Source organism: Triturus cristatus, chromosome 4_2, assembly GCF_964204655.1.
Source record: "Triturus cristatus chromosome 4_2, aTriCri1.1, whole genome shotgun sequence".
NCBI classification, from domain to species: Eukaryota; Metazoa; Chordata; class Amphibia; order Caudata; family Salamandridae; genus Triturus; species Triturus cristatus.
The window spans coordinates 85,537,239-85,564,529 of record NC_140586.1 but is presented as its reverse complement, the minus strand read 5'-3'; the positions used below and the strand labels follow the sequence as shown (position 1 = coordinate 85,564,529).

Here is a 27,291-nt window from a genome sequence, read left to right as displayed (position 1 = left end):
TGTTGGGAAGCAGAATTAGGTTTCCAATGGGGGTCATGTAATCACCGTGGTGTCTTTGACTTAGGTTCAGTACCCAGCAGTATAGATGAGACATACGCTATTGCTGGAACCATCTGTATGCAACAAGCAACTGAAATGGAGTTCAAAAGAAAGTATTATTGAGCACTTGAAACCCACGACAAACAGAAATAAAATACCACCAGGCTGATGGAGAAATCTCATTTATTGTTCATGTTACTGCATAGACATGTGTCCCAATTTCCTATACCTCCCAAAAATAATCTGTTTATAAAAATACAGTCAATTTTTGTACCAAAATGGCATTAACTAGAAAAAGAAAAAAGGAGCCACCATAATGAAAATAAAAGTATTTAAAGGCAGCTTGTAAACAGTGAAGTAATAAAGAAACAATGATAATTCTCAGAATTGGGGAACCCTGATGGCAGCTGGGTTGTGAAAAATAGTGTTACCCACTGTAAAGTTACACATTCAAAGGCGATAGATCATGTTAACGGAGGATTAACAAAGTAAATCTACCTGATTAAGTAGCCGTTGTACCCAAATACTTCAAAATGATGGACAGGAGGAGTCAAGAAAACATTTGAATTCTAAACCAGACCAGGTTCCACGTAAATGTTGGGCTACTGTAGCTATTTCTTTACAACAACAAAAAGGCAGACTTTTATATTCCTAATCCATATCTATTCGACTGAACAAAATGTACTGGAAGACTATTGTAGGTAAATTGCTGCTGACAGTTTCTTTTTGATCTACAATGGGACATGCCCAGTTGGAATAACGTACAGCACGTGAATCGAGATTAGTCTGAAGCCCCAACACTTGTTAAAGGTACGCAAACCATTTTTTGGATAACTAACTGCAAACAAGAGGCACGAATCTTTGTAAAATTGCTAGAAATCTAAACTCTGATCTCACGTTCAATGTTGCTATGGGTGTAAACTGAAGCAAAAGTGCTCTAATGGTGGGCCAAGGATTGGTTTCTCACTTCTATCAGTTTTCCGCACGTTGAACTGCAGCAAAAGCTGTATCCAAAAAACACAAAGAGAGCATATTCACTCACCCGTGAAGAAAGTCAACCACAGCCTTACCCATAAAAGCACAAACACTATTACTCTTACAGGCAACGCTGTAGAGTTGAAGAATCCATGGATTTCTTTAGATCACAAAGGCACCGACTAAATTAAGACGCGCAGTTTATTTGTGCATAGAGACCATGCACTAACACAGTGTGATGTCCCAAAAACGGGAACACTTTTTGGGGGGCAATCAAGATTATTGTGCCAAAAATATCTCTGACTGGACACCAAAATGTAAAGAAAGCAGATTTGGGGCTAAGGCGAAGACTGAACAAAATCAAAATGTGATCCTCTTAACTGCTCTTATTTAACAACACCAATGCCCAACTGTAACTTGCATAGATTACAAATCTGTATCAACAGGAGCCCAATTGTACAAAGGACTATTTACCCTGACAGGCAGTCAGTTAGATTGTCACAAGTTTGCATATTTAGTAAGGTTTTTTTTTTTTTTAAATAAAAGCACAAAGTAGTACACTATAAAATTCTTGAACTTTCACATCCCCTGGTACAGGAAACTATCCCATACATCAGATAGCAGCTTACAGAATAATGGCACATTTAGTGTCTGGTTTGTATGTATAGGGGGTGCATCATCTAGTACGCTGAAGCAGTCACCTGCCAAAGGGTGTTTAAGAAGGCTGGCAAACTTATTCCAGGTTGTAAACCCTGCCATATGCTTGGTGGCACAGTGAGACGTCAAGTAGACCAACTTGAGCAGATGCAAAATTGCTTGTCTGCTCTAAAGTTAATAAAAAGAGGCCTTTAAAAACTAACCCCCAACAAAGCTCCAATGACAAACCACGATGTTCACAAATTGGAGTTGCATAGCCTTATAAATGGGGGGGGGGGGGGGGGACGGATTATACCATGCTGCTGTTTCTACGCGGGAGCAAAGTTCAGCCACTTCACTGTTAGGCTACTTTATCTAACCAGACAACTAAAAAGTAGTTCACGAGCAAAAAGGGTCAGAAAAACTAGTAGAAAAATGCTCTGTACAGTAGAGTACATGTTAAGGAAATTGTGGCTGAGAACATATTTGCATCACAATTTTACCAATACAGTCTGCATGCCATAGTTAAAAAATAAATAAACATTTAAGCATAAAGATTTTGTGATTCCTAGAATTCTGTTCTGGCAGAATATACTTCCAGTTGGGGCGGGTGGGATTGTGGGAATGTTGGAAAAGAGGAAGGCATGTTGGTTAGGAGGAGACTAAAGTATCTTTCAGTACCAGTAGGTGTGTGGCTGATCAAATAATCACACATCAGTTGGACCCTTAGCATACCTCTCCCCACTCCCCACCCCCCCCCTGTCTTCACAGTTTTCAAAACTCGATTACCAAAACAAATCTTCATAATTCAACTCTAACCTCAATCCGGAATGCAAACCAGAGTCATACAGAAGACCACCTTAATAGCAGGCAGGATAGTGAATCCGTAACATATTAAAAGCAGATCAAATGCCTCTGTTTACATAGGCCAAAAAGCATGAGCTGCACGTTTCCTTCTTCCTCAAAGTTTGAGTCACAACACTCAAGACTGGGAGCACTAACCCCACCTAAGCCCAAAAAGATTTAACAGGGGCCCTCAAGAACAGACCGCGTTCAACTGTGGTGCACACATGCACGGACACCATGAACTTTAAGCAGAAAGTATGCAAAATCATCAACTTTATGAATACAATTCCTATATTCTAGTTTTGTAAATGTTTTTCGCAACAGGCACGTTTCATTTTTCCATGTTTGCATTCTTTTTGGAAATTGGTTTTTAATCAATAAAAAGTGCACATAGTTCAAAGACACTACAATGGGCTGGGAGTTTACATTTTTAGGTTCTTAACCCATTCAAACACCTGTGACAGATCAAGTATCTATTTCTGTGCACCAGATGTACTCCACTTACAAAGGTGCTCACAAATGCATTCAGATCTGCACCTCTAAAAAAAAAAAAAAAAAATTTAAAAAAGGGGGGCGGGCGCAACTGGGTGTGTATTTTGGTGGGAACAGTATTGCATAAACCAGAACCCTATTGTAAGAGAATGTAGTTCCCATTTCAGACATCGTTGGGTAAAAGAAGTCATAAGTTCAGATGAGTAGAGTTAATGTATTCCTTAATTTCATTTCAATACCCTCAACCAAAAATGTAAGTGATGGCATAAAAAAAAAAAGGAGTAAAAGGATCCACCCCTGGTTTCCTTCAAGCTCCGGCAGTCAGGAGCACCATTCCATGAGGAGGCACATTACTATTGTTGCTTCTTGATCTAAAATGGCTTTTAAGTTTTTTTTAAAGAAATAAAAACACACATATAGACTTGAGGTTTACTAACTACAAATCGGTTCATTTAAAAATACACATTTGAGAATGAAGATATAGCTTGTATACCTTTTTTTTTTTTCTCCAGACTACTGAAAATAAAAGTAAATAGTGAAATGCTGCCACGTAAACATTGCACCAACTTGCACCTCCTATCCCTTACACTAAGCAGACACTGGAAAGGATAGTTATACCTTGACTTGGTACTGGACGAGTCAACCCTGAGCCAGTAGACATTCGCCCTGTGGACATTATATGGTGTGTTCTGCCTTGAGTCTAATCACCCTGACATAGCGGGAGAGATCCTTTTAAAGCTCCAGTCGAACCACTCATTAGATTTGTGACTGTTATGCTGCTATCATTCCCAGGTGAGACTTTTAAGAGGTACTGACCGGTCAATGCAAGTTTGCACAGACTAATCTGGTCCTTCTTCCGACAGTCAGTGAGATGCATATCTAACTCCAACGTGTATTGGCCAGGTAAAGAAAAACTCAAACGCCCGAGCACAGTAATAAAAATTGTTTTAGAAGGAAATAGCGTGAGGGGAGATTCCTCTTCCAATTTGTGTGCACCTGCAAAATAGAGGTGCGGCTGCTGTTGATTGTGGCCCTGCTCAGTTTATTTTAGAGGTAGTCTATGAAAATCTGTCTTCCCAAAATGGCTCCAATGGGAATAGAACCATGCTGGTATGGAAGCAACAAGTCAGGATAAAACAAGGGAAGGGGAACAGGCACCTTGGGGCAGTCACCAGGAAAAGAACATCACACAGACCTCTCTGCAGTAGAATACAAGCACAGCGGAAGGGTGTGGCCTTCACAAGCTGGTGTGTTGGCTATTTATATACTTTATACACAGTGCCAACTGCATTTAAATGTGGTGGCATATGTGTGCAATAATTTTAACTATAAATAAATTGCCTTCTCGTACAGTTATAGCACACTATGGGTGATTTCTTGCAGGCATTTGTACTTAGAACAGAAAGACCTTTTACTTTTAAGCTCTATCACAAGAAAAATATTCTGATTGGCACAAAGGAAATCTAATATTGGTTGTGGATTTCTGTTCCCTAAACATGTATACACACAAGGATGACCAAAAATGGAGAAAAAAACATTGTAAAAGTAAAGTATTAGCCAATCAGCTTAGGAACTGAAGTGTCACTTCTTTTTGCAGCCATGTGCAGGTGTGATCAGGCTAAACGCTCTCACTCCCAGGGCAAGACAGCCAATGGCAAAAGTGGGCAGAGCCGCTGCCCAGTGATGCATGCAGTCATGGGCAAAATGTAAATGACAGTTGGACAGGCCAATGAGTGAAGAGGAATGACCTAAAGTCCCGCTATTTATGTATATTTGAACTAAGATTATTATACATGAGGCTACTAGACCATTTACATTTTTTTTAAAGCCACATAATCAGCCGTTACACCCCCCCCCTTCTCTCCCCCAAAGCCCATCTGCCTTCAATTATTTCACTTAAAATCCAACAAGTCAACTATTTCGCCCGGACAATTTTTAAAACTAAGGAGGCAGGTGTCTATCAATGCCACAGAGCACTTTAGCTGCACATACTAACATTATACACAACAACACTGGTTGCGAGACAAAATAAAGATTTTTGTTGCCCCAGATAGATGCCATGGCTGGACTGGCGACTGTAGGAGTGTATCCAGGAGGAACAGACTACAGACCTGAAAGGGAAGCCGCCCCACTGGCATTTGCTGCATCACAAATTCTTAAGATAAGGGGGGGGGGCTCCTAATAACAACCTCAACACTTAAATTAACAATTAAAAGGTGCCTTTCCTCATCCCCATTTAGTAAACGTTTGTAACCACCAGTGTTCACATTGTCTGAATTCCTGCATGTTTTTCTCTTCTTGAAATACCAAGGAGACCAATGGATATCGTGTTTGTGGGTGATGTTTCTTGGCCTCCTGAACCCAAGGTGAATTCCATCGGCAGAGTCCAGTAGGGAAATGTACAAAGACTGTGCCTGAGCAGCACGGCACCAGCCTTCACGCATCCATCCAAAAGCTTTGCCCCTGGAAATATCAGAAACTGAAGCAGTGTCTGAAAGAGGACGAAGGACTTCAGCTTCTGAAGTGCTGTGTCTTTCCTTTCACAGTTTGTGTGTACCAAAAGCAACTAACCCATCCACCTTCCCAACTCACAGTTATTGTTCGTATTACCACACCCTGGATTGAGATGGCCCAAGCCCACCCTCCACCTAGGCTCCAAAGCTACGTCCGGATTTTCCTCTTGTCATTGAATAGGCTCTTCAGCATGTAGACTTGCACCACAGCCACCATTACTAGCACAAACAGGTTAACAGCTGACCAGAAGTTGACTCTGTCCAGGTTGCTATCCTGCAGGTTGCGATCACGGGCCTCAAACGCCCGCAGCACAGTCTGCATCTGCATGCTCTTCTCCAGGCGGCCCTTCATGGTTTCAATGGCATCCTATGGGGGGGAAAAATGGTCGCCCATGGAAATTGGAAATTAATCCACCTGCTGTAAGATTACCGAGAGAGCATAAGCAGACAGAAACCAGATATAGCAGTATCTTTAACCTGTTCCTTTAACTTACCCACTATACTCCGGCTGTAAAATAGAGTAAGTTCACCCTACACTCAGTCGGTGTAGCAGTGCATTTAACCTAAGCACCCTTTTAAGAAACCACATTATTCCCTCTTTGCTTTGTTCAGCTCTTCTTACCGGGAACTGGTAGTTGCAGTGCAGGAAAGCCTCACACTTCTACTACCACGCAGACAGGGCTTAAAACTGAAAGCATTGTGCAGTCTGTATTCCACATATTGTCAGCTACTGCCCCTCAGGTGCTGCTTCACTGATCTGAGGAGGATGAGGCCAATTGATGACCAATTTTAAATGCGAATACTGGGGGCTTATTTACAAGTCCTATGGGCCGCTGGTGCATCACTTTTTATGACGTTTCGGCAACGCAGAGTAGAGACCCCCATCTACGAGGTCATGCAAAGCCACTTTGCAGGGCTTTTCCCAGCCTCGTAGATATGGTGTACGGTAACGCAGGACAAGCCGCTGCGTTGCCTTACACTGCGTCAGGAGACATTCCATGGGCGTTGCGGTGTGTTCCCATGCAATGCCATTGGATTGGACACATTCCCTGATTTACAAGGATCTGTGACCCTGGGAATGCAAGGGGGGGCATCGTAACGAGAACAAATCTTTATTTCTCCTCCTTTTTCTTCCCTCTTTCTATGTGTGCTTCAGGAGCACAAAAAGAGCTAAAAGCCTCCATGGATTGTTTGTGTGTGCAGGCAGGTGTCCCTTCCAGCACAAAAACAATCCTGCAAACAACACAGACACCCTCGCACCACAGTGCAAGGGTGTCTGTGTTGGTGCTAGGCATCAAATTGTGTGCCGACAGGAATGCACCGCATCTTGAAAATACAGTGCATTCCTGCCCTTTCAAATTGGTGTAGGGCAGCATATCAAAAAGACTTACGGCCCTGCCCTACGCCAATTCATTGTAAATTACGCCTATAGGTTAATAATAGAGGGGCCACAAGCTACCAGGAGGGGAGTCGCTCTAAAGGCATCATCCCTAGCCTTGCCACACTATGGTGCCAGGCTGCCACAAATTGGAAGTAGTTCTCAGCTAAGACAGGGTAACCAGTGCAATAGAAGAGTTAATGGAACCATTTAATCAAGTCCTATCTCTCCCTTCAATATAAAAAATTGCAACACTACCAGGCCATTTGACAAATTCTCATGCAGCAAGGCCACTCTGCTGGTACTAGCAAAAACTCAGTGAGAATGGAACATTTTCTGTCTTGTTTAACTCCCAACTATATTGCTTGCTCATATCTTATGTGGAGTGGTGGGATCCCCTCTAGGGCAATCAGGGCATAGTTTTGCCTATGTATCAGAAAGTCATTACATATGTAGCAGTCAAATTTTTTTTTTTTAACCTTCTGGGTAAAGACTTTGCATTTGTACCTTAATGTCGTCAATCTTGATGTCCAGCAGTTCATCTGGCTCCACCATTTCAGCCCAGTTCTCTGCCTCATCATCCCCCTGTTGGGTGTCAAAAATCAGCTCAAAGAACACAAGCTTCTCCGAAATGGTGCTGAAGGAGTTATCGAAGCACATCATGTAATCTCCCTCTTCCGTCACGTCTACGCTAGAAGAAAGCAGGATAAGGGATTCCAGTGTTACAAGTGGGAATGATAACCCACGCCGATGCAAATCTTTAACATCAAGCACGAGATATACTCAGAGATAAATGTGACATGCAACTCCAAGCTGGTTTATTTGGCGATCACTTCATTCAGTCCCTTATTGGTAAGCCAAGTTCAGCTGACCACTATTTTGCATTCAATATAGACACTTAAGTGGGTCATCACTAAGACAAGGGTTACCTTCTTCAGACAATCTAATGTTATGATACGAATGGGGCTCAAGAAAAATGCACAGTCATGTTACAACATACCTCATAAAGAACCCCTTCCTGCCTACCCTAAACACTTGATACGAACAGTGCAGGGTTACTAGTTTGTATGGTCCTACACCAGATGACACAATGTAAATATTATAATAGTGCAAAACGTATTAACCTGCTAACGCTAAACTGATATGTAAAATAGATATTGCTTGTGAAATTTTACAAAAGTACCGCCAAATCTACTGGCTAGGTAAGACTTTTTTTTTTTTTTTTACTATAGTCATGCATGTTAGGAACTAAATACGAAGGAACTGACATGCACAACAAAGTTAGAGACGTGAATTTGTTTCTCAGCTAAATCACTTAAATCATGTGACCGCAAAGGACATAAGTGAGAATTATGTTTCAGGTTGATTAACTGACCAAGACCACAGCTGATGAAAGAGAAAAATTGGTGTGAGAACTCTAAATGAAATGCACAACTGAACAAGGAAGAATCCCCACTTTGGCAAGAAGTATTCCAAACCTGGAAGCTTTGGACATAGGACCCATTTTGAGAGTGCAACACTGGCTATGTAGGGAACCCCAAGACAGCCACCTCCATCTTGTAGCTCCAGCCTCTCTCTGCCCTAAACAACCCAGTGAGCAAACAGAAAACGTAGTAAGAACATAGGCTTGTACTGTGTATTCTTGATATTTTAAAACTGCTGTGGTTTTTTTCTATCAGCGACCGCTTAAATTGAACTCTTTGTTCCTGTGCAATCTGTTCTTTTAAAACAGCTAGTTTTCTTTTACCTGTGACCGTTGAATTTCTCACCTAGTTTTCCCTGCATTGTGCTTAGGCCAGCAAGGGCAACTCCAGTCTCTTTCCACAACCCACCCAGTTTGTGTCTTTATAAGTAAAAAAACAAAAAGAAAAGGGCAAATGACACTGTCAAAGGCTAAGCAGAGCGGGTTTAAGAGACTGCTTAATCTGCTGTATGGTTTAAAGTGTGTTTGGAAAGTGCATCTAGCATTCGTTTTTGGCTAGACAACATGAAGTGCCCGAAATGCAGTATTTTCACTGGTTTTAGATTTGGGCCTTACCTGCTGGCCAAAGCAGGACCTGAAAAGTGTGGATTGAGCCAGTCTGTATCCCAGATGATTCTGACTTCAGGGGCAGCTCTCCCTGTCCATCAGCCTGTGCTTGAGGTCACACGCTCCTTATATAAGTTTGCTATTGGACGTTAAATCTGTGCTCTTATTGGTCCCTGTAACTGGTGTTTCTATTTGGCTTAGGGTTAGTGCTCTGATAGGTCTACGGTTCTGATTGGACCCTGGGTTGGTGATTCTATTGGACGTAGGGCTTAGGGTCAGTGTTCTGACTGGCGGATAGGTCTATGGGTTTTTGATTGGGTCCTGGGGCTCGGGTTTCTATAGGACCTAGGGCTTAGGGTTTCATTTTGGATTAGCTGTTTGGACTGGGGCTGTGGTTGCAAGGGCCTGGTCTCCTATTGGACTTGGGGCTAGTGGTGTTATGGGTTAGGGCTTGGGTTCCCATTGGCCTAAGGGGGTCACCTGATCACTAGGGCTAATTAAGTTTAGAGCTCAGGACGTCTCAGCCCGGGTAGAGAGGACAAGGACAGTTGCCTTTTGGGACTGGTCAGTCCTAGAGCCAGAAATGCTGCCCATTTTCCCATTCGCCAGCATCCAACTGAACCCATCCACAACCATATTAACACACTCTGTGAATGTACTCTTACTACAAACAAACACTACACACATTTCAAGGTCTCAAAACCCACTACAAAATACCCCAACTACCACACATTTGCACCTTCACTCAAACACAAAAAAAACACTATAACCCATCCGGACACGCACACTCCCGAATTACTCCTAACATACCCCTTTCTGTCAAACAAACCTATACTCAGCCTTCCATCTTTCCACTCACCAACACCCTCCTCTTCTTTTTACCGCAAAAAACACAACCCTTACACTCCACTGTACCACGCATTAACTCTTTTAGCATTCAAATCTAACAAACACTAACTTGATTATTCCCTCTCATACACTACGTACACTCTTTTCCAAAACACATCATCACCCTCCTTACCTTGCAGCTTCCACTCAACCAATACTTTACATACAAATGCTTTACACATACGAGGGGAAAAAGAAGAAAAGCAAGAAGAAGAAAAATCACAGAAGCTGCCAAATGAGGTGATGAGCCTGTGACATGCCAGTAATAACCTCATGCAAGAACCACAACCTACTTTCTCTGCAAGTCTAAAGAGAGATCCAGTTAGGTTAATAAAAAACTTCTATGTCAAACAAACAATTGACACAGGAGCAGCCTTAGGCTTAACAGAGGAGTGCAAGACATTTGCAAATACACACAATGATAAATAAATGACACTACTCAACAAGGAGCTCCACACCAATTTATAAAAATAACAAGTACCTATATATAAGATTTAGCATTGAAGAAAGATTGTGCAGGTAAGTACGTTTTGAAATATAATTTTTTTCCCACTTTATAAAGTGGACACCGTGCAATTTCTGAGTTCTGCAATGTTATCTATCCTATGGATGGTAGAACAAGTTCTGCAAACAGGTATAGTACAGCGACTTACATGACTGATCTCCAGAAGTTAAGGTGCGTGGTGGGCAAGATCCAAAGCAGCACAAGCAGTACACCACAAGCGGCACAAGAGCAGCTGGGTGCAAGGTGCAAAACAGAGTCGGGAGCCCAATAGGTTCTATGGAGATTAGTCACTGCGAAAAAGAGGCTGCAGGCTCTGCCTTGAAGGCCAGTCGGGGAGAACCAGCACATGGGCTCAGGCCCTGCGGGGGTGTGGGGGGGGTGTAAAACGTCAACCACAGGAGACGTCATACACTCCCTAGTCTTTAAGAGTGCAACAAGCAAGCATCAGTGCTTGCTATTCTTTCCTTGAGCCGGCAGATTTCCACCCGATCATTTCCTGGAGGGGTGTGGCTTTGCATCATGCTCTTCGACTTGGATTCTGTTGCTGCTCACTTTTCCGAGCTACCTCTTGAAGCACCTTTGGTGGGCTCCTGTGTATCCTAGAGAGGCCATCTCTTTCTGGACCACGGGTATCGACAACAAGCTCTTCTGTCAGAGTTGCCGCGAGGTCTGCGCAGCAACGCGGGTGCGACGCCATATTTCTTGGCCGGCTTCCACCTACAGAAGCTAAATGTACTGGAAGTGAATGCCCATGACTCTAATCTTTGTTAGGAGTAGATTATATCCACTATCCGGAGTAAGAATCCTTGTACGATATGTAGTTTGACTTTAAGGATTTGCTACCACGAGAAACAGTCCCTAACAAGTGAACTATTGACATAGTATTAGTTATGAGACAGATCATGGTTATTTGATTTATGTACATTATTGGAGTGTGAGGAAATTAACTCCTTCGTGAGTAAAGAGTCCTACGGTCAAGCCTTAAATCTTGCAGGTGAGCGAACCCTATAAGTAGAAGGGATGTATATATGGAGTGAAGGGCCAGGGGGAACGCTTAGGTAAATTGTTTTTCTCTCTTTTGGTCACTGCAGGTTTTACATGTGAGGTGGGGACTCTAACAGTTTACCGCACCCAGTGCCCTGAAGAGACAGCATGAGCAGGACAAAGTGAGAGGAGGCTACCAGTCTGTTTTATTTTACCCACTCCCCCATTCCTTGTGTGTCAGTTTTGGGGAACGAGACTACTTGTTCTCCAACTGAACACCAAAGGGAGTGGTTGGATTATCGTCACGCCATCGTCCCTGCCAGCAGAACAAGGCTAGATTCATACATGTATAATGCTAATAAGTATACAGTATGCCATCATATAAATGGCTACTTCTGAAAAACATTGTCCACCTCACAGTAGCCTATCTTAGGAGTTGTACTAGCCTGGATATGGTACGCCTACCTCACTATCTAATTTTCCCACCTGTCCAGGTGCCATAGGGGCCCTGGACAATGGGGTCGGCTTCCTCTCCTGTGAGGGGGAGCCAGATTCGCACTTCAAAGGCAGAAGCCCTATGAGGCTTGCCACTCAAGGAAGGCTATTCAGTAGGTCATCCTGTGTGTGTGTGGGGGGGTGGGGGTGTCACACCCTCTTCCAGGACAGGCTTTTGTACTGTGTGAACTAAGAGCAGAGGCTCTCACCCTAGGAGGTCAGAACAGTGTCTCAGTGGCAGGCTGGCAGAAACCAGTCAGCAAGGGCACCAGAGTCTGGTAGGCTTTGAGGGGGCACCTCTTAGGTGTCCTCTGGGTGCATGTATTGGTAAATTCAACACAAGCATCAGTGTGGGCTGTCCAGTGAAGCCACCATGTAGCTGGGGAACTTGTTTTCACCAGTGCCCAGCAAATGTCTTAAGATGGTTTCCCTGGTCACTTTTACTGGCAGTAACAGGACAGGCCAGCACTGGGGCATATCTGCTCATGCAGGTATGCACTCACATGTAATATTCAACACCCTGTCTTAGAGCTATTAGACCTGCTGTAGGGATCATTTACAAATACTGAATGCAGTGGTAGGAAACATGCCACACAAGGATGTGTGACATGTCGCAATTTCACTTTTGTCTGCACCAAGACAAGCAGCCTGCAATGGCAGTCTTGCATGTGCTTGGTGAGGGGTCCCTTAGAGTGGCACAATTCATGCTTTAGTACCTTAGGCCCTAGGGGTACCATTTACTGGAGACTTATGGAGAGTACTAAAGCTTTGCCAACTTGGGAAAACAATTGAACCTTTTTAGGGACAGAACACTAGTACTGGGGACCTGGTTAGCAGGAACCCAGTACACTTCGGTCAAAGCTGTATCAAATACTGGGCACAAAGTGTGTGGGGCTCCAACAAAAACCCAGTTTCCTACAGTAGCCATTGTTAAACTTGCATTATTGTTTCATGTGACAGGGTATGGGGAAAAGAAGAGCATAATTTAAACAAATGCAGTCTTACTAATCTCGTAATGGTGGCCAACAAAATTTGAAAATTAGGTGGAGAGGAAAATTAATTCTAGTCTTTTCAGGTTATGTTTCTGCAGTGAGAATTGACAGGGTTTCAGGATTAGACTACATCTCACTGCACCCATCCCCAGACTCACGTGTGCACTCCGTCTGATCGCCTGTACTCTGCCACAAGCATAGCTCCAGCGGGGCTCATGAGGATAAAGTCGACATCCAGGCCAGCACCACCAATGACCTACATGATAAGAGGACATGTGAGTTTGGGATTAAGTCACTGAGTAAACAAATAGAAGATGCCTGTACACAGCACAAGCAAACGCCTACACACAAAAAAAGTCTAGCACCCTCAGTAGGTGGGCAATCAGGTGATATGCCTAGGATCTAAAGCACTACCACAAATTAATTCAGAATACTGGTGTGAATTGCCACAGGAATGCTTGACAGGAGGGATACCCATTGTATTTTCTGTTGGTAAGCAGCTTGCACATAACAGCAAGCAGTAGAGTTGGTTGTGCTACAGGAGAGAAATGTTCCATTCTCACTATGTGCCACTACTGGACATTCGTGGTATTCAAACCCCCTTTAATCTCCCATTTTAGCACAAGCACCTCAGGATAGAATCTCTTTCACTTCCCACCCAAAGACATCACACCAACATTACTTCTTCCTTGCTCTATTTTAACAAGATCTAATTGTTCCATATGCAATCTATGTTTGGGGCCAGCATATATTCAGACTCCAGGCTTCCTTCAGACAGCAGTACCAGATTTGCTCTGCTTCATATTTTAATGGAAGACTTTGTCCATGGAGACCAGAACTTTCGAGAGACAAGCACTTACAAAGGAACACACTTGAAAGGGTCACAAGGAGCAATGCAGTAAAGCAGGTATCTATTGTCAAAGAATCAGGTAAGCCCAATCATGGAGAAAAAACAAAAAAAGACGGGGGGGACCATGTCAAAGCCAGGAACCTATGATGAAATGAGAAGACGGGGTTTGGTTTCTCCTAGAGTAACCCCCAAGAAAAGTCAATATATGATGCAGGTCCTACTTTTTAATACCATGTATCCTGTCTTGTGGGCTACAAGACCTACATAGGGTTGACATATTAATTAAAAACTAAGTTTTTGACCTGCCAAAAAGGTTTATTTTTAGAGATCGAACTGCAGATTTTACATTGCTCAGACTACAAACGGTTGGCCAGAAGCCATGTTTGCACTGCTACTGTAGTAGATGGCACAATAGGTGCTGCAGTCCAGTAGAGGAATTTCCTTGAATACACTTTGTACCATCTACTAGGGACTTAAAGGCAAGTTCAATACGCCAATAAAGAATATGCCAATTCAACCATGTTTAAAAGGCACAGGCACTTTCCTACTTGTTAGGAAAGGTAAAGTGCCCAGAGTTATAAAGCGCGCAAAAATATAGGGTCCAGCTAAAAAATCCAGAATGACCAGGCAGAGACTGTAGATTTCCTACAGCACTCCTTTAAGACTGCATATATTTTCCAGCTCTCTGCCTCCTGCGCTTCCCACAAATGTCCACCCACCTTGTTGCTCTCTCAGGCGTGTTCTTCTCTCTCATATACTTCTTACCAGCACTCAGGGTTTGCTTCACCTGTGTGCTTTGCCCCCCCCCCCCTGTTGCGCTCCCAGTTTGGTTTCCTCCCACCTTCCCATGTTGCTCTTGCTTGTGCTATTCCACACCCTGCATTCCTTTTACCCTGCTTTTCCTCCCTCACCCTTGACCCCCAGCCACCCTTTTGACTTATTTATTTAGTGCTCTTGCGGAACTTTTTTTAATTTACTGATTTAAGTGGCTTCTGCCATCCTGGATTGCTTGAAAAAAATAAAAATACAAGGCAAATGGGGTCAGAGTCATCCCACTGGTACTCGTGTGTTGTAATGAAAGCATTCCTATATGCATCACGAGATGGCACATCTTCTATCAGTTGTCGGATATTTGCACCTTTGTACTTTTTTTGACGATGCTACACAGCATTTTCCCAACACTGTATAGCATCTCCAACAGGAACTGGCAAAGCCAACAGGTGCCAAAGCCAAGACCTTCTTATTACATAGCACTACTTGCAGACTCTTATGGAGTCCTTTTTAAGCAAAGACGAAGTTTTAGTCTAAAGAACGTTTTAAATACATAAACCATGGAAATTTCACTAAAAACTATGTGTGCTTCTGGCCAACGAGGACCCCAGACTAGGGTGACCAGACGTCCTGGTTTTGGGACAAGTGTCCCGGTGTCCCGACACTATCCCCCAAATTAAGAAAATGTGCTGGTTTTTGTGTAGTGCCCGGGTGTAGCAGAAAAATGTCCCGGTTTTTTTCTTTAGTGCATGGATTTAGCATACCATTGGAGCCCTTGTTGCAGAAAGATAAGTGTAGCGCGAAGAGAAATCCATTAAAGAGACATTTTCTCTGGCTTTCCCCTCTCTTTCTACAAAGGCTAGCCACTTGTGTGACCCAGCTCTGCCCTTTAAAGGGAGCTAGCCTTGAATGTGCTCGCGCGCATGTGTGTGTATATAACACCGCTCGTCTCTGGATGTGTGCACCCCAGTATATTCTGTGAGAGTGCACGCGCACACACTTCTGTTTGAGTGGGTTGTATTAATTGGTCACTGGCGGATTCCAGCCCTGTTTAAAATACATACTGGACTTATTTTTAGCCCTATGGTGCCACAGATTCTAAATGGTACACCTAGCATGACCGTTTTGAGAGTCATCTGATACTTCTTGAAGCACCGGATACTGAATGAGAGGAGCCTTGTATTAACGTCATGTATATAATTGATTATGCTTTGCGTATACTGTTCTTTTGTCTTCACAGGCTTTTCCTTTCTAGAATTTCAAGAAAGGATCTATCCCCACTGTGAGTACATGATGGGGTTTCACATTAACCAAGGGTAGGGTACACCTTAGCGTGTGTAGACCGCCCTGGTTACTATCACTGGTCCTGACGAAAACCTGGAGAATTCTCCACGAGGTTGAAACCTGTAGACCACTTTTATCTTTCACTTCACCTTTAGATACCTCAGGCCAATCTAACCTCGCATGGTATCCCCTGAATTTTTAACATTGTCCAGTTGCTTCAGAATAAAGAGTTTTATCCACAGAGTTAAAACTGGCCAATTTTTAAACCACTTATTTTCACTTGCACACAACAAAAGAAAATACCAGCTCCAGTGTAATCAGGTGTCGCAGCACACCCGGATGGCATTCGGCTATCCGGGTGGGACCCCGATGATGAAGCAGGTCACCAACTAGGTTGGTGAGTGAGGGGTCTTCTAAAAAGGACTAATCAGTCCTTTTGGTGCACTTCTCTCTTGATTGCGGAGGCATTGAGGTACCTCCAGGGTGTACTCCTCCTATTGTTTGGCTATATTGATTAAGGGGACCAGGAGTATTCCCATGCAGAATACCCTTTCTCTCTCATTCTTTTTCTGGTATAGGCAGCGCACAGCTGCGAGAGCATATCCTTACACTGAGCATACCTGGACACTGTGCTATCATGGGCGAGAACCAGGGACTTTCCTATTCCAGCGAGGAAGTAGATGCCATCTTGGGAGACCCCTCCCTATTTGCGGATGCTAGCATAGCACAGACCATCTCACAGACAACAGATTTGGAAAAACTAACGGAAATGAAAAGGAACAGAATAAGGATCATATTACACGGAACCATCCTCAAGGAATACCTGAGGAACAACATGGCACCGAAAGGTCTCCTAGTCACGAATGCACCACGTATCTTCCTAGATGACCCTACCTTCAGACAAGATTGGGCACAGATTGCGTGGCACTGCACGTGTGACTGGTATGTGCTAATTATCAAGACGGCTTTACGACTCTCAGAGACAATGCTAATCGAGATCCAGCTTACCGAGAGCCACATAAAAACTACCATCACAGGTTACAAAAAAAGACTCGACTAACTCAAAGAGATTAATGAATATAAAGATAATCTCACCCAACAAAAAGTACAAAAGTTTCAAAAAGATTTGAAATGTTTTTCGTACATCAAGACCTATCCCTACTCGGACCCCGAGTTCACACCACCGAGTAGATCAGACCAGGATTCAGATGTCTCAAGTTATGCCTCTACAGCCAGCAGCAATTCGAGCACAGGAAGCAATAGACAGAAACAAAGAGGAAGGAATAGGACCCAGAGCAACTGGCCCACTTTCAACACTCCAATGATGCCAAGTTTCCAGGGCCCTTACAATCTGCCACAACACTACCCTATGTACGGATGGCAACCACCTTTCCCCCAACCATTATTCCCCCCGAATTCCTATAGGCCGCCTTTTTTAGGCAGGGGAAGAGGCCGAAGGAAAGGTACGAATCAAGTACATTGGGAGGAACGGAGCAAGACACGGGAACCCCAAGCAGGGACGAGCAACAGCAGAGTCTAGTAACTAATCTTGCAACTAGACCACTGACAACCACCGAAGAAAAAGTACTTAACAAAAGACTACGCTTTGTTCCAACCTCGAGGCTAGACAAGTTCCAACTCCACTGCGAATTATCAAGTTTCTTCCAGAAACTAAGACTCAAAGCTTTCTTCGAAAAACAAGGTGAAAGATCAAACAATGAAGATCAGAACGAAACAGGACTACGACCAAAGTCCACATTCACACCACCACCACATACCATCCCAGTGGAAGTTTCAGCCTTCGAACAGGCGGTCTTTAATGACATAGAAAATCTAGAGCCCAAACGGCCCTTTCAAAATATGAACAAGGTGGAGAACGCTGCTCTAGAAAGTTTGAAAAGATGTGAAAACATTGTCATTAAGCAAGGGGACAAAGGGGGTGGAGTGGTTGTCCAAGATTAAGAAGCCTATCGTAAAAAATGCCAAAGGCTATTGTCAGACAACAGGAATTATCGTAGACTGACAACTAATCCCACCTTGGATCTAAAACAAGAGATAAGGTCCCTGGTTGATCACGCTGAAACAAGGGGGTACATTTCAAAACAAGAGGCAGATTTTTTGTGCAACAGTGAGGGAAAAATTCCCTATTTCTACACCTTGCCAAAAATGCATAAAAATAAGCTCCCCCCCTCCAGGCAGACCCATAGTATCTGGTATAGGTTCCCTACAAGAACCTTTGTCACGCTTTTGCGACGTCTTCTTTAAGACCCTTGTACAAAACACAACAACATATCTACAAGATACCAAGAGTCTACTACAACTTCTGGACCACATCGAAGTAAATGATACCACAATACTGGTGAGCTTTGACATTGAAAGCCTTTACACAAGTATTCCCCAGGACGATACTCTGGAAGTACTCAAGAGAGCCTTGGATGAGACTAATTGGACATTTCGGACACCTAAGAACTTCATTCTGGAATGCGCCAGACTGGCCTTGAAGAGAAACTTTTTCTTATTTGAGGGTACCCTCTACCTCCAAACAGGGGGTACTTCTATGGGAAGCACTTTCGCCCCAAGTGTGGCAGGACTTTATGTCTTGGACTTTGTGAGAAGTTGGCCTGGTATATGCTGCTCGCTAGTTAAAGTGATCACCTTGTACCATGCCAAGCAACCCTTATGGTGTGGTTGTAAGTCAACCTTTTTGGACTAGCTGCCCTAGTGGTAGCGTAGGCTAAGCAGTCTTTGAGGCTAAACTCGTGAAGCGTGTTAAGCCAGCTGTTTTACCAATAGTAACCCCCTTTTATACCAATGAAAGGACACCACACAGATATATATTCAAAATATATATGTATTTATTTATCAAAGTAACCCCTAGTCTCTTTATGAGCACAGGAGCACAAATCGTCAAACAAGATTATCACAGAATACACAGAAGTTGCACTTTATATGGATAGGCCCTGGTGGCCACTCGAACCATATACTAAAATAGTGGTATAAGTACCACGAACAGAAAAGGGAAAAGGCCTAGGGCCTCTAGAATCGCTGGGCCTACAAGGAGCTAACGTCAGTTAGTGACCAGGAGGTCCACGGGTGGCGTGTGCAGAGCAAATAGTCACACGCGTGCTCCCATAGGTTTCAATGGGTGCGTAAAAAGTACAAAGTTACTGCAAAAGGAATCTTCCGGATGACCTAGGAACTTAAGATTTGGAACACAGGCACTAGAGATGTATTACTACACTTGGGCACCGGAGTACCAGCTTTACCTCACCCACAGGAAGCGGGTGCATAGGCCTCAAAGTGCGTCGGGTTTCTTCTATCTGTTCCGTTGAGCTTGAAGACAAAGATGCTGCAGGCGGTCGGTCCGGGAGAGATGCAGTGGATCCAAGAGTGGATCGGAGATGTTGAAGACCTGTAAGCAGAGGGGACAGTGTTCACAGTCACTAGCCAGTGACCAGCGTGGCACCAGGTGGGTACCAGGCAATGTCGGGTGCAAACAGGAAGGAAGGTGTAGCTTGACTCTGCAGCCACGTGGTCCCTGAAGGTCGACGACGTCCAGGAGTCGAGTCACGAGCTGTCCCACGCAGGCTCTCGCTGTCGGCGGTGTCGGCGACTTGATCGAAGCAAACAAGCCTTGGCAAAAGCAATTGTTGTAGGCAAGGAGTTTAAGCTGATGGTTCTGACCAGCAAGGTCAGAGGAACTGCTCCTTTGGAGGGGAGCAAGGGCCAGTCTGGAGCAACCAGACCAGCGGTGTTTGTCGTAGATTTCGTCGCCAAGATGGCCACTAGCCAGCGGCCAGCAACCGGTTAGGCGCGTCGAGTGGCAAAATGCAGAAGGGCCCCACGCAGATCGTGGAGATGCTGGAGGGCTCACCTTTGGTGCAGATGCTGCTCGAGGGTTGGGCTTCTCAGGACCCAAAGCACAACTTGGAGGGAGCCTCGGTTGTTGCACTGGTCAGCTTGTCGTGGTCGTTTCAAGATGGCTGGCTCCACGTGTCTCGGTGCCTCCACGGGTCTCCTCTTTGCAGGGACTGTGGATCGGGCGGTGAGAGGTCTGGAGGTTCAGGTCTTGTCAGTCTCTGGGCTCGGGCTCCGGCGGGAGGCGGCGGCAAAGCAGACGTTGATTCGCTGGATGGTGCTTGCGTTAGCAAGGTGGTCACTCCCTGACCACAGGGGAGATTGGCTTCAGTCCTCTGTGCGGCAGAGCGTCGAAGTTCCCGTCTTCTTCTTAGTTTCAAGTTGATTCCAGGATGTCTGAAGTCTTAGGACACAGCTCCTACCTTTATTCGGATTCTAGGGGCCGGACTACCTGCTAGGTCCCTCCCTATGGGTGGGACCAGGAAGGGGGGTGGTTACACCCCCAATCCTTTGTCCAGCTCGCCCCAGGCCCGGGACTGGTGTGCCCCAGGACCGGTTTGAACTGGCATATGCACCGAGGCTCCTTGTGAGCCACAGGCATGTCTGGTTTCTTTCAAGCCCTACCTGACCAATACACAAAATCCTGTCTGGGGTGGTGCACGCACCTCCCCTGGCAGGAAACCCTTTGTCCACACCCCCCAAGCTGGAAGGACTCCCAGCAGCAGGAGGGCAGACTTGTGTCTGTGGTGGCAGCATCCATTTTGTGGAGCTGAGGCTATGTCTGATTTTACCCGGGTTTCAGGTACTGTACATGTCGTGTCCCTCTAGAAGGGTGGAATGCTAACCCCGTCGCCAGAATTGGCGAGGGGTTAGTATTCTAATTCGTATGACACCTTACTCGACATGTTTTGATAAAGCCAAACCAAAGATAGCATTTAACCGCGAGGTTCATAATGCACTTAAGAGTATATGGTATGACGATATCTGGAAACAGTAGAAGGAAGTTGTTCCGACCACTGCAGACAGGCTCAGCTCATGCCAGAGCACCATCTCACATGGAACCAAGCACTCTGCCTTCAGGATTGTTAAGGCCTGCCATAGGAGTGACTTATAGGTTACCAGGTGTCCCATTTAAGGTTAGGTATAGGTATACTACACCTAAGTAAGAGGTGATTACACCAACTTACCCCAGCTGAGTGATCAGCCAGTTGTGTCAGATTGTTAGGCCAAGCCTGGGGTGGCATAATACATGCTGCAGCCCTTGGCAGGCCTTGGGTACACCAATGCCCTGGGTACCTAGTGTACACTGGTACAGGGGCTGACAGGGTGATCCACTTCCAATTGGTTATGCACCTAGGGTGCATAGTTTTAATTTAGTAGAGAGAACAGCAGGCTGGGGGTCTGATTGGCAGGCCCACAGCCTCAATATGTCAAAAAACCAGTGAAGCAAAAAGCAAAAATTTGGGGTGACCATAGGATAGCAGACCCTACTCTCCTACAGACTTCGAGAAGAAATTCATACTTAACAAACAGAACCCATTTTCCACTTACATCATTTTCTGGAAAAGATACATCGATGATGTCCTTGCCATCTGGCAAGGACCGGAAGATACTCTCTCTGAATTTTGTCAGTGGATCAACACTTGTGATCAGAACCTGAGGTTCACCCACACTAAAGATCATAACACCATGGTATTTCTGGATGTCGTGATCACCAAGGAAAATGATCGCCTTGAAACTAGAACCCACTACAAACCAACAGCAAAGAACAACTTACTTAGATTTGAAAGCTTCCACCCCAGACCATTGAGAGAAAACCTGCCCTATGGCCAATATTTATGACTACGCCGGAATTGCAGTAAGATCACTGACTACTGCAAGCAGGCGATGGATCTCACGAGAAAGTTGACTGTAAGAGGCTACCCTGAAGGAATCCTCACAAAGTGCCAGAAAAGAGCACGCAACCAGCCCAGAGCAGTGCTTTTGGAGGACAAAGTAAGATCAGAAGATGAGATACCACTGACCTGCGTAACGACATACAGCACGGCATTGAATTTGGTCACTAAATCTATCCACAAACATTGGGCTATTCTGAACACCGGAAATCTGAAGTGGGAAAAACCGCGGTTTTCCTTCAAAAAAATCAAGAAGCATAAAAGACTCTATAGTGAACACACGCCCAAAAGGAACCACCCAAGACAAACCAGCAACTGTTCTAAATGCTTGGGGTCTACCGGACATCACTTGACATTTTAAATGTGGAAATTGCAGCATCTGTCATCTTACAGACAACGCAAAGACACTGGAACTAGAACCCGGAAAAGTGTGGACTTTACGAGCACACACCAATTGCAACAGTGCCAATGTTTTTTTTTTTGAAAACCTTTATTGACAGTTCAGGAAGAACAAGGATGGGCCTACAACCCCCCGGGGCCGGCCGCTAAGCAATCAGAGCAGTAACAACAAGTATAAACACAGGCAGCACTTCGGGGAGCAAAATCGTACTGCTAATACTGTGAACAGCGTAAGTAGGGCACCAGGAGAAAGAGGTTTTCATTTTATGATGAAACGAGGCAGAAGGATCAGGTGACAAGCAATTTTAAAAAAAAACAACGATCGCGGATATGCGGAGTAATGAACGTTAGCGATTTACAGCAATCTATTCTGTCAATGGCGCAAACACAAGAACATCAGGATGGGGAAACACATAGTATACAGTTGCGCCCGCAGTCACCCGCCAGAACTCCCCAAGAACACCCCGGAAGTTGTGAACACATGGAACGGCAACGAGGCATAGCAAAAGGAGGTGTATCACGCTGATCCCAGAAAAGAAAACAAAAAGAATCAGAGAAGAAAAAGGAGGCCATGGAAAAAAAGATGAAAGAATACAGAATCCCCTCCCCCAACCCCCCACCCTGCACCTCTGCAGATGAGTACGGCCCCCCCCCCAGCAGTGTGCCTGTCGCCCTGGAACCAGACCCGAAATGTAGGAGAATAGGGAAAAAGAAGTAGGAAAGGACCCCCACCAGACGGGGGGGTAGAGAAAGTATTTATAAACTGGAGGAGGGCCTTCATAACAGACCCCCGGCTTCTCCCTCCCGCACGGTAAGGTTCCCCTGAAGTGAACAAGGAACAGTACAAAAACAATCTTCTCCAACCTCGATGGGGAGCATTATGCACCTATTGTGCCAGTAGCCTTGTCAGGAGAGCACACCACCCCATGCCCGACCGTCCACTAGGCGACCACCCCCGAGGGGCTAGCCTCATCCCTGACCACTCTTTGGAATTCTGCCCATGCCGACCCCTCGACCCAGCACCATACCCAATGTTCCTAGGCAGAGGAATGTCCAATAACAACAGAGAAGCGACGCACACAGGTGGGGTGGAAGTCTCTGAGCATCAACACAGTCCGCCGCTTGAGGGAACAGGCTTCCCAGGGCTGCCTTAGGATCTGCTCTGCACGCAAGGTTCAGGAAGGCAGAAGCAGCCAAAGCAGACATTAGGTGCTGGAGTTGTCTCTGGGTCGCAGGAGGGCATGCACGGGATGAGGCCACCAAATCCCACTCAGGTCCGACGACTCCGGGAAAGATCAGGCCCTCAGAAGGTCGAACACACTGTAGCATACTGGCCGGGGCGTCCAGTCGTACACTAACCTCAGGGGTGGCCGCCACAGTGTCCTCCTGCGCGCAGTGTGGGTAGACTCTGTGTTCGTGCGGACAGGCGGGCCGCCACTGCCCCAACTCCGACGCCACACCATCAAGCTTACTCCCCAAGATCACGAAACCATGAACCAAGGAGGAGTGAAGAGCACCAATAGCCTCGAGGAGGTCGCCGTACCCCAGCTCAGCTCTTTGTGATCTCGCCGCCACACTCTCAAAAATCGTACGCTCACAGGCCCGCTGCGGCCCAGCGGACAGGATGGTAGGCTTCATCGACCCAAGATGGCCGCCAAGTATGCCCGACCCTCACCGGGGCCGGGACCCCGGGACAAGCGTCGCGATGTCCACGTCGCGGGTGACCGGGTTCCGGGGGCAGGCAAAAAAACTATCTGTGGTCACGGGCAACAGTCGTCCCCACCACGGACCAGCTCCCGTAGAAATCCGGGGGCGGCCCGCAATGATCGGGGCAGGATACGGACGGCGGCCGGGCAGCTCACCATCAAGGCAGGGGCAGCCACCGGAGGATCCAAGATTTGCGCCCCCGGTTATGCACTCGGTCAGCTACACTGGGCAGTAGAAATGACCACGCCGAGGTGCAGGCCGAGTTTGGCACCGCTCCGGTGGGCCGACTCCACCCAGTCACCACCAGCCGCTGTTGTCGCACTGCCACCCGGCCACGGCGTCCACTCGATGTCCCGGCTCCAGGGTCACACAGGCCGCAAGGTTCAGATGCAGTTTTCTCCGGCGATAGCACTGCTAGAAACCTCGGAGTCACACAGTCGGGAGCCCCTCTCCTTCAGAAACAAGACCACGTAGCACAGGTTGAGGATCTCAGGCAGGATATTCGTGCGGGATGCGGAGGTTCACGGAGCCGGGAGACTACGCTGCCGTCCCGGTCGCCATCTTGGCTCCTCCCCAACAGTGCCAATGTTATCTACAGGATTGTGTGCCCTTGCAATCTCCAGTATGTGGGAATAACCAGTAGAAAAATCAAACAAAGAATCTGTAAACATCGCAGCACAATCAGGTGCAAAAAAATCAATGAAAACTCACCGAACACTTTCTCCTGATGAACCATACAACTAATGATATGAGGTGGACCATCATAGAGCAAATAAAGACAGAAGACAGATTACAACAACGTTTATTCGAGAAAGAACAACGTTGGATATACAGGCTTTCCACTCACATAATGGATTGAATGATAATATTACGTGGAATTCTGTTCTATATAAATAGACTGCTTTTCCTTTAATTTTCTGATCCAGGGATCAGAAATACTATCAACAATGTCAATATCTGGCTGTACTGTATGATTATTTCCAGCAGAATGCTAGAGACGAGTGGCACTCCTAACGTGCATCCTTGATGGATGAGTCATTCTCTCGCTTCCCTATATATCAGATTGAATGTGATTTTCCTTATTTCCTTTTGCCGGCCTTACTCTAGGTATACGCCATTTCCCAGTAGTTACTGGTTTCCTGGAACATCACGTCCTCTCCCCCCTACCTGTCGCCTTCCACTTTTTGGGCCTCTTAAATAGTCTTTATCTTTAATTAAATCTCTTTATTTTTGAGTGCCTGCCTCACTTTTGACTTTGTTCCCCTTTCTGCTGGGTTCCAGGGCTTTTGGCCCCAGTGTTATGTTGACAAAAGCCTCAACGTCCATAGCAACCGAGCGCATTGCTCAGCCTCCTTTAACTTCCACGTATAGGAGCGCACCTTTCACTCGGGCCGCTATGCCATCAGACACATTAGACACTACCATCTGTCAACACTTAGGGCGCACCGCCCTACTTTCTCCTCCGGCCACCACGCCCCCTTTACGTGAGCGTCATTGACTACCAATGGCGCCCTGCATCACAACCTTGAGTGGGTACGTCATCTTGTGACCCATGCCCATCCCTCGGCCACGCCCCCACACGTCGTCAACCCGGATACACTGAGTATTTATCCCCACGCCGACTGTGCTTCGATGTTCCTCGGGGCGCCGATGCGGGTCCTGGATTAGGCACAACAGCCGATTTTGTTCCACACACAGTAAGTTCACAGACTCTATGTGGGTGGGCACCGCTAAGTCTGACCCCCACCCCATGCCTTCTTTCTCATCTCCCTCGCTCTCATTCCCAGATCGTGGTAGGAACAAGCTCCTTGACCCCGTCACCCATGAGGCGCGCTAATCTAGCGCCGCAAGTAAGCCTCGCGCCCCCGGCTTCCCCCTCTGTTTTTCTTCACCTGTTTGTGTCTCGCTTGTGTCTTACACACTAGCCACTGAGTATGCTCTTCTATGTTTTCTACATACACTCACTTAGGCGAGTGAGAGCGCAGACACCCACGTTAAAGCAATTTGAAACAGTCCGTGTGTATTTGATGAATGACGAGTGTAACATCTGCTTTGGTAGTTTTGTGACCGCTCGTCTCTGGATGTGTGCACCCCAGTATATTCTGTGAGTGCACGCGCACACACACTTCTGTTTGAGTGGGTTGTATTAATTGATCACGGGCAGATTCCAGCCCTGTTTAAAATACATGTTGGACTTATTTTTAGCCCTATGGTGCCACAGATTCTAAATGGCACACCTAGCATGACCGTTTTGAGAGTCATCTGATACTTCTTGAAGCACCAGATGCTGAATGAGAGGAGCCTTGTATTAACGTCATGTATATAATTGATTATGCTTTGAGTATACTTTTCTTTTGTCTTCACAGGCTTTTCCTTTCTAGAATTTCAAGAAAGGATCTATCCCCACTGTGAGTACATGATGGGGTTTCACATTAACTAAGGGTAGGGTACACCTTAGCGTGTGTAGACCGCCCTGGTTACTATCACTGGTCCTGACGAAAACCTGGAGAATTCTCCACGAGGTTGAAACACGTAGACCACTTTTATCTTTCACTTCACCTTTAGATACCTCAGGCCAATCTAACCTCGCATGGTATCCCCTGAATTTTTAACATTGTCCAGTTGCTCCAGAATAAAGAGTTTATCCGCAGAGAGTTAAAACTGGCTAATTTTTAAACCACTTCTTTTAACTTGCACACAAAAGAAAATACCAGCTCCACTGTAATCAGGTGTCGCAGCACACCCGGATGGCATTCGGCTATCCGGGTGGGACCCCGATGATGAAGCATGTCACCAACTAAGTTGGTGAGTGAGGGGTCTTCTAAAAAGGACTAATCAATCCTTTTGGTGCAGCTCTCTCTTTATTACGGAGGCATTGAAGTACATCCAGGGTGTACTCCTCCTATTGTTTGGATATATATATATATATATATATATATACACATACATACACACAGTTACAAGTCTACTGTATTATAGGCACATATTTACAAGGGTACGCAATAACCGGGACAGGCCAGATATAGAAATAAGACTAAAGGCTTCAGTCCTACGTTTATTGCTAGCCTGTCCCAGTTTTTGGTCCTCAAAATCTGGTCACCCTACCCCAGACCTATAAAGAGCAACTCGCATAAACACATGCCGATGGCAATAACCCATTAAATAAATACATATAACCAAACTGCTGAGGGAAATAAAACAAGCACATCATTCAATGAAAGGTATTGCACCTGCCAAGCAGTCCAATGCAACGTGTAGCATTCCTAGTGCTTTGGCCAACAGAACAAACCTAGGACTTAAAACGACAGACCTGTCTCAATAGTTTAGACATGACAAGGGGGAGCTTGGCAGTAGCGCACTTTGTCGCGTCCGTGTACAAAGGGTAGCAGGTACCACACTTTGCCTAAATGTTTAATTAATTTTTAGCATACTGTCCTATATAATACTGCCAAGCGACCACAGAAGTAATACACTACCAGTCGTCATCCTCACCTGATATTCCACTTCCATGGTGGCATTTGCCCCAGCCGTCTGGTAAAAACACTCCTGCCGGCCCGCCGGCAGTACAAAGGTGAACTCGGTGTCCTGAGGCTGCGTGAATGCGGCTATCGCCGCGGAAAGAAGACTAAACCCAGAGAGCCACCTAAGAGCAGCCATTTCCAAGTTGGAACTGACAGGACATCGGTCGTTTTAAGAGACGCTACTTCCATCTGAAGTGACGTAACACGCACTCCACACTTTGGTGCCTGCTTTAA

The 27,291-nt window shown here is 45.6% G+C and overlaps 1 protein-coding gene across 1 annotated transcript; it reads right to left on the bottom strand.

Moving 5' to 3' along the window:
• Positions 1–205: 205 nt before the first annotated feature.
• On the bottom strand, positions 206–27,236 carry TMED1 (transmembrane p24 trafficking protein 1). The gene is made up of 4 exons (XM_085600669.1): positions 27,029–27,236; positions 12,931–13,028; positions 7,387–7,570; positions 206–5,868 (listed from the first exon to the last, which is right to left on the bottom strand). The coding sequence occupies exons 1-4, from the start codon at positions 27,191–27,193 to the stop codon at positions 5,650–5,652; spliced, it is 666 nt and encodes a 221-aa protein (XP_085456795.1). The 5' UTR covers positions 27,194–27,236; the 3' UTR covers positions 206–5,649.
• Positions 27,237–27,291: the final 55 nt, after the last annotated feature.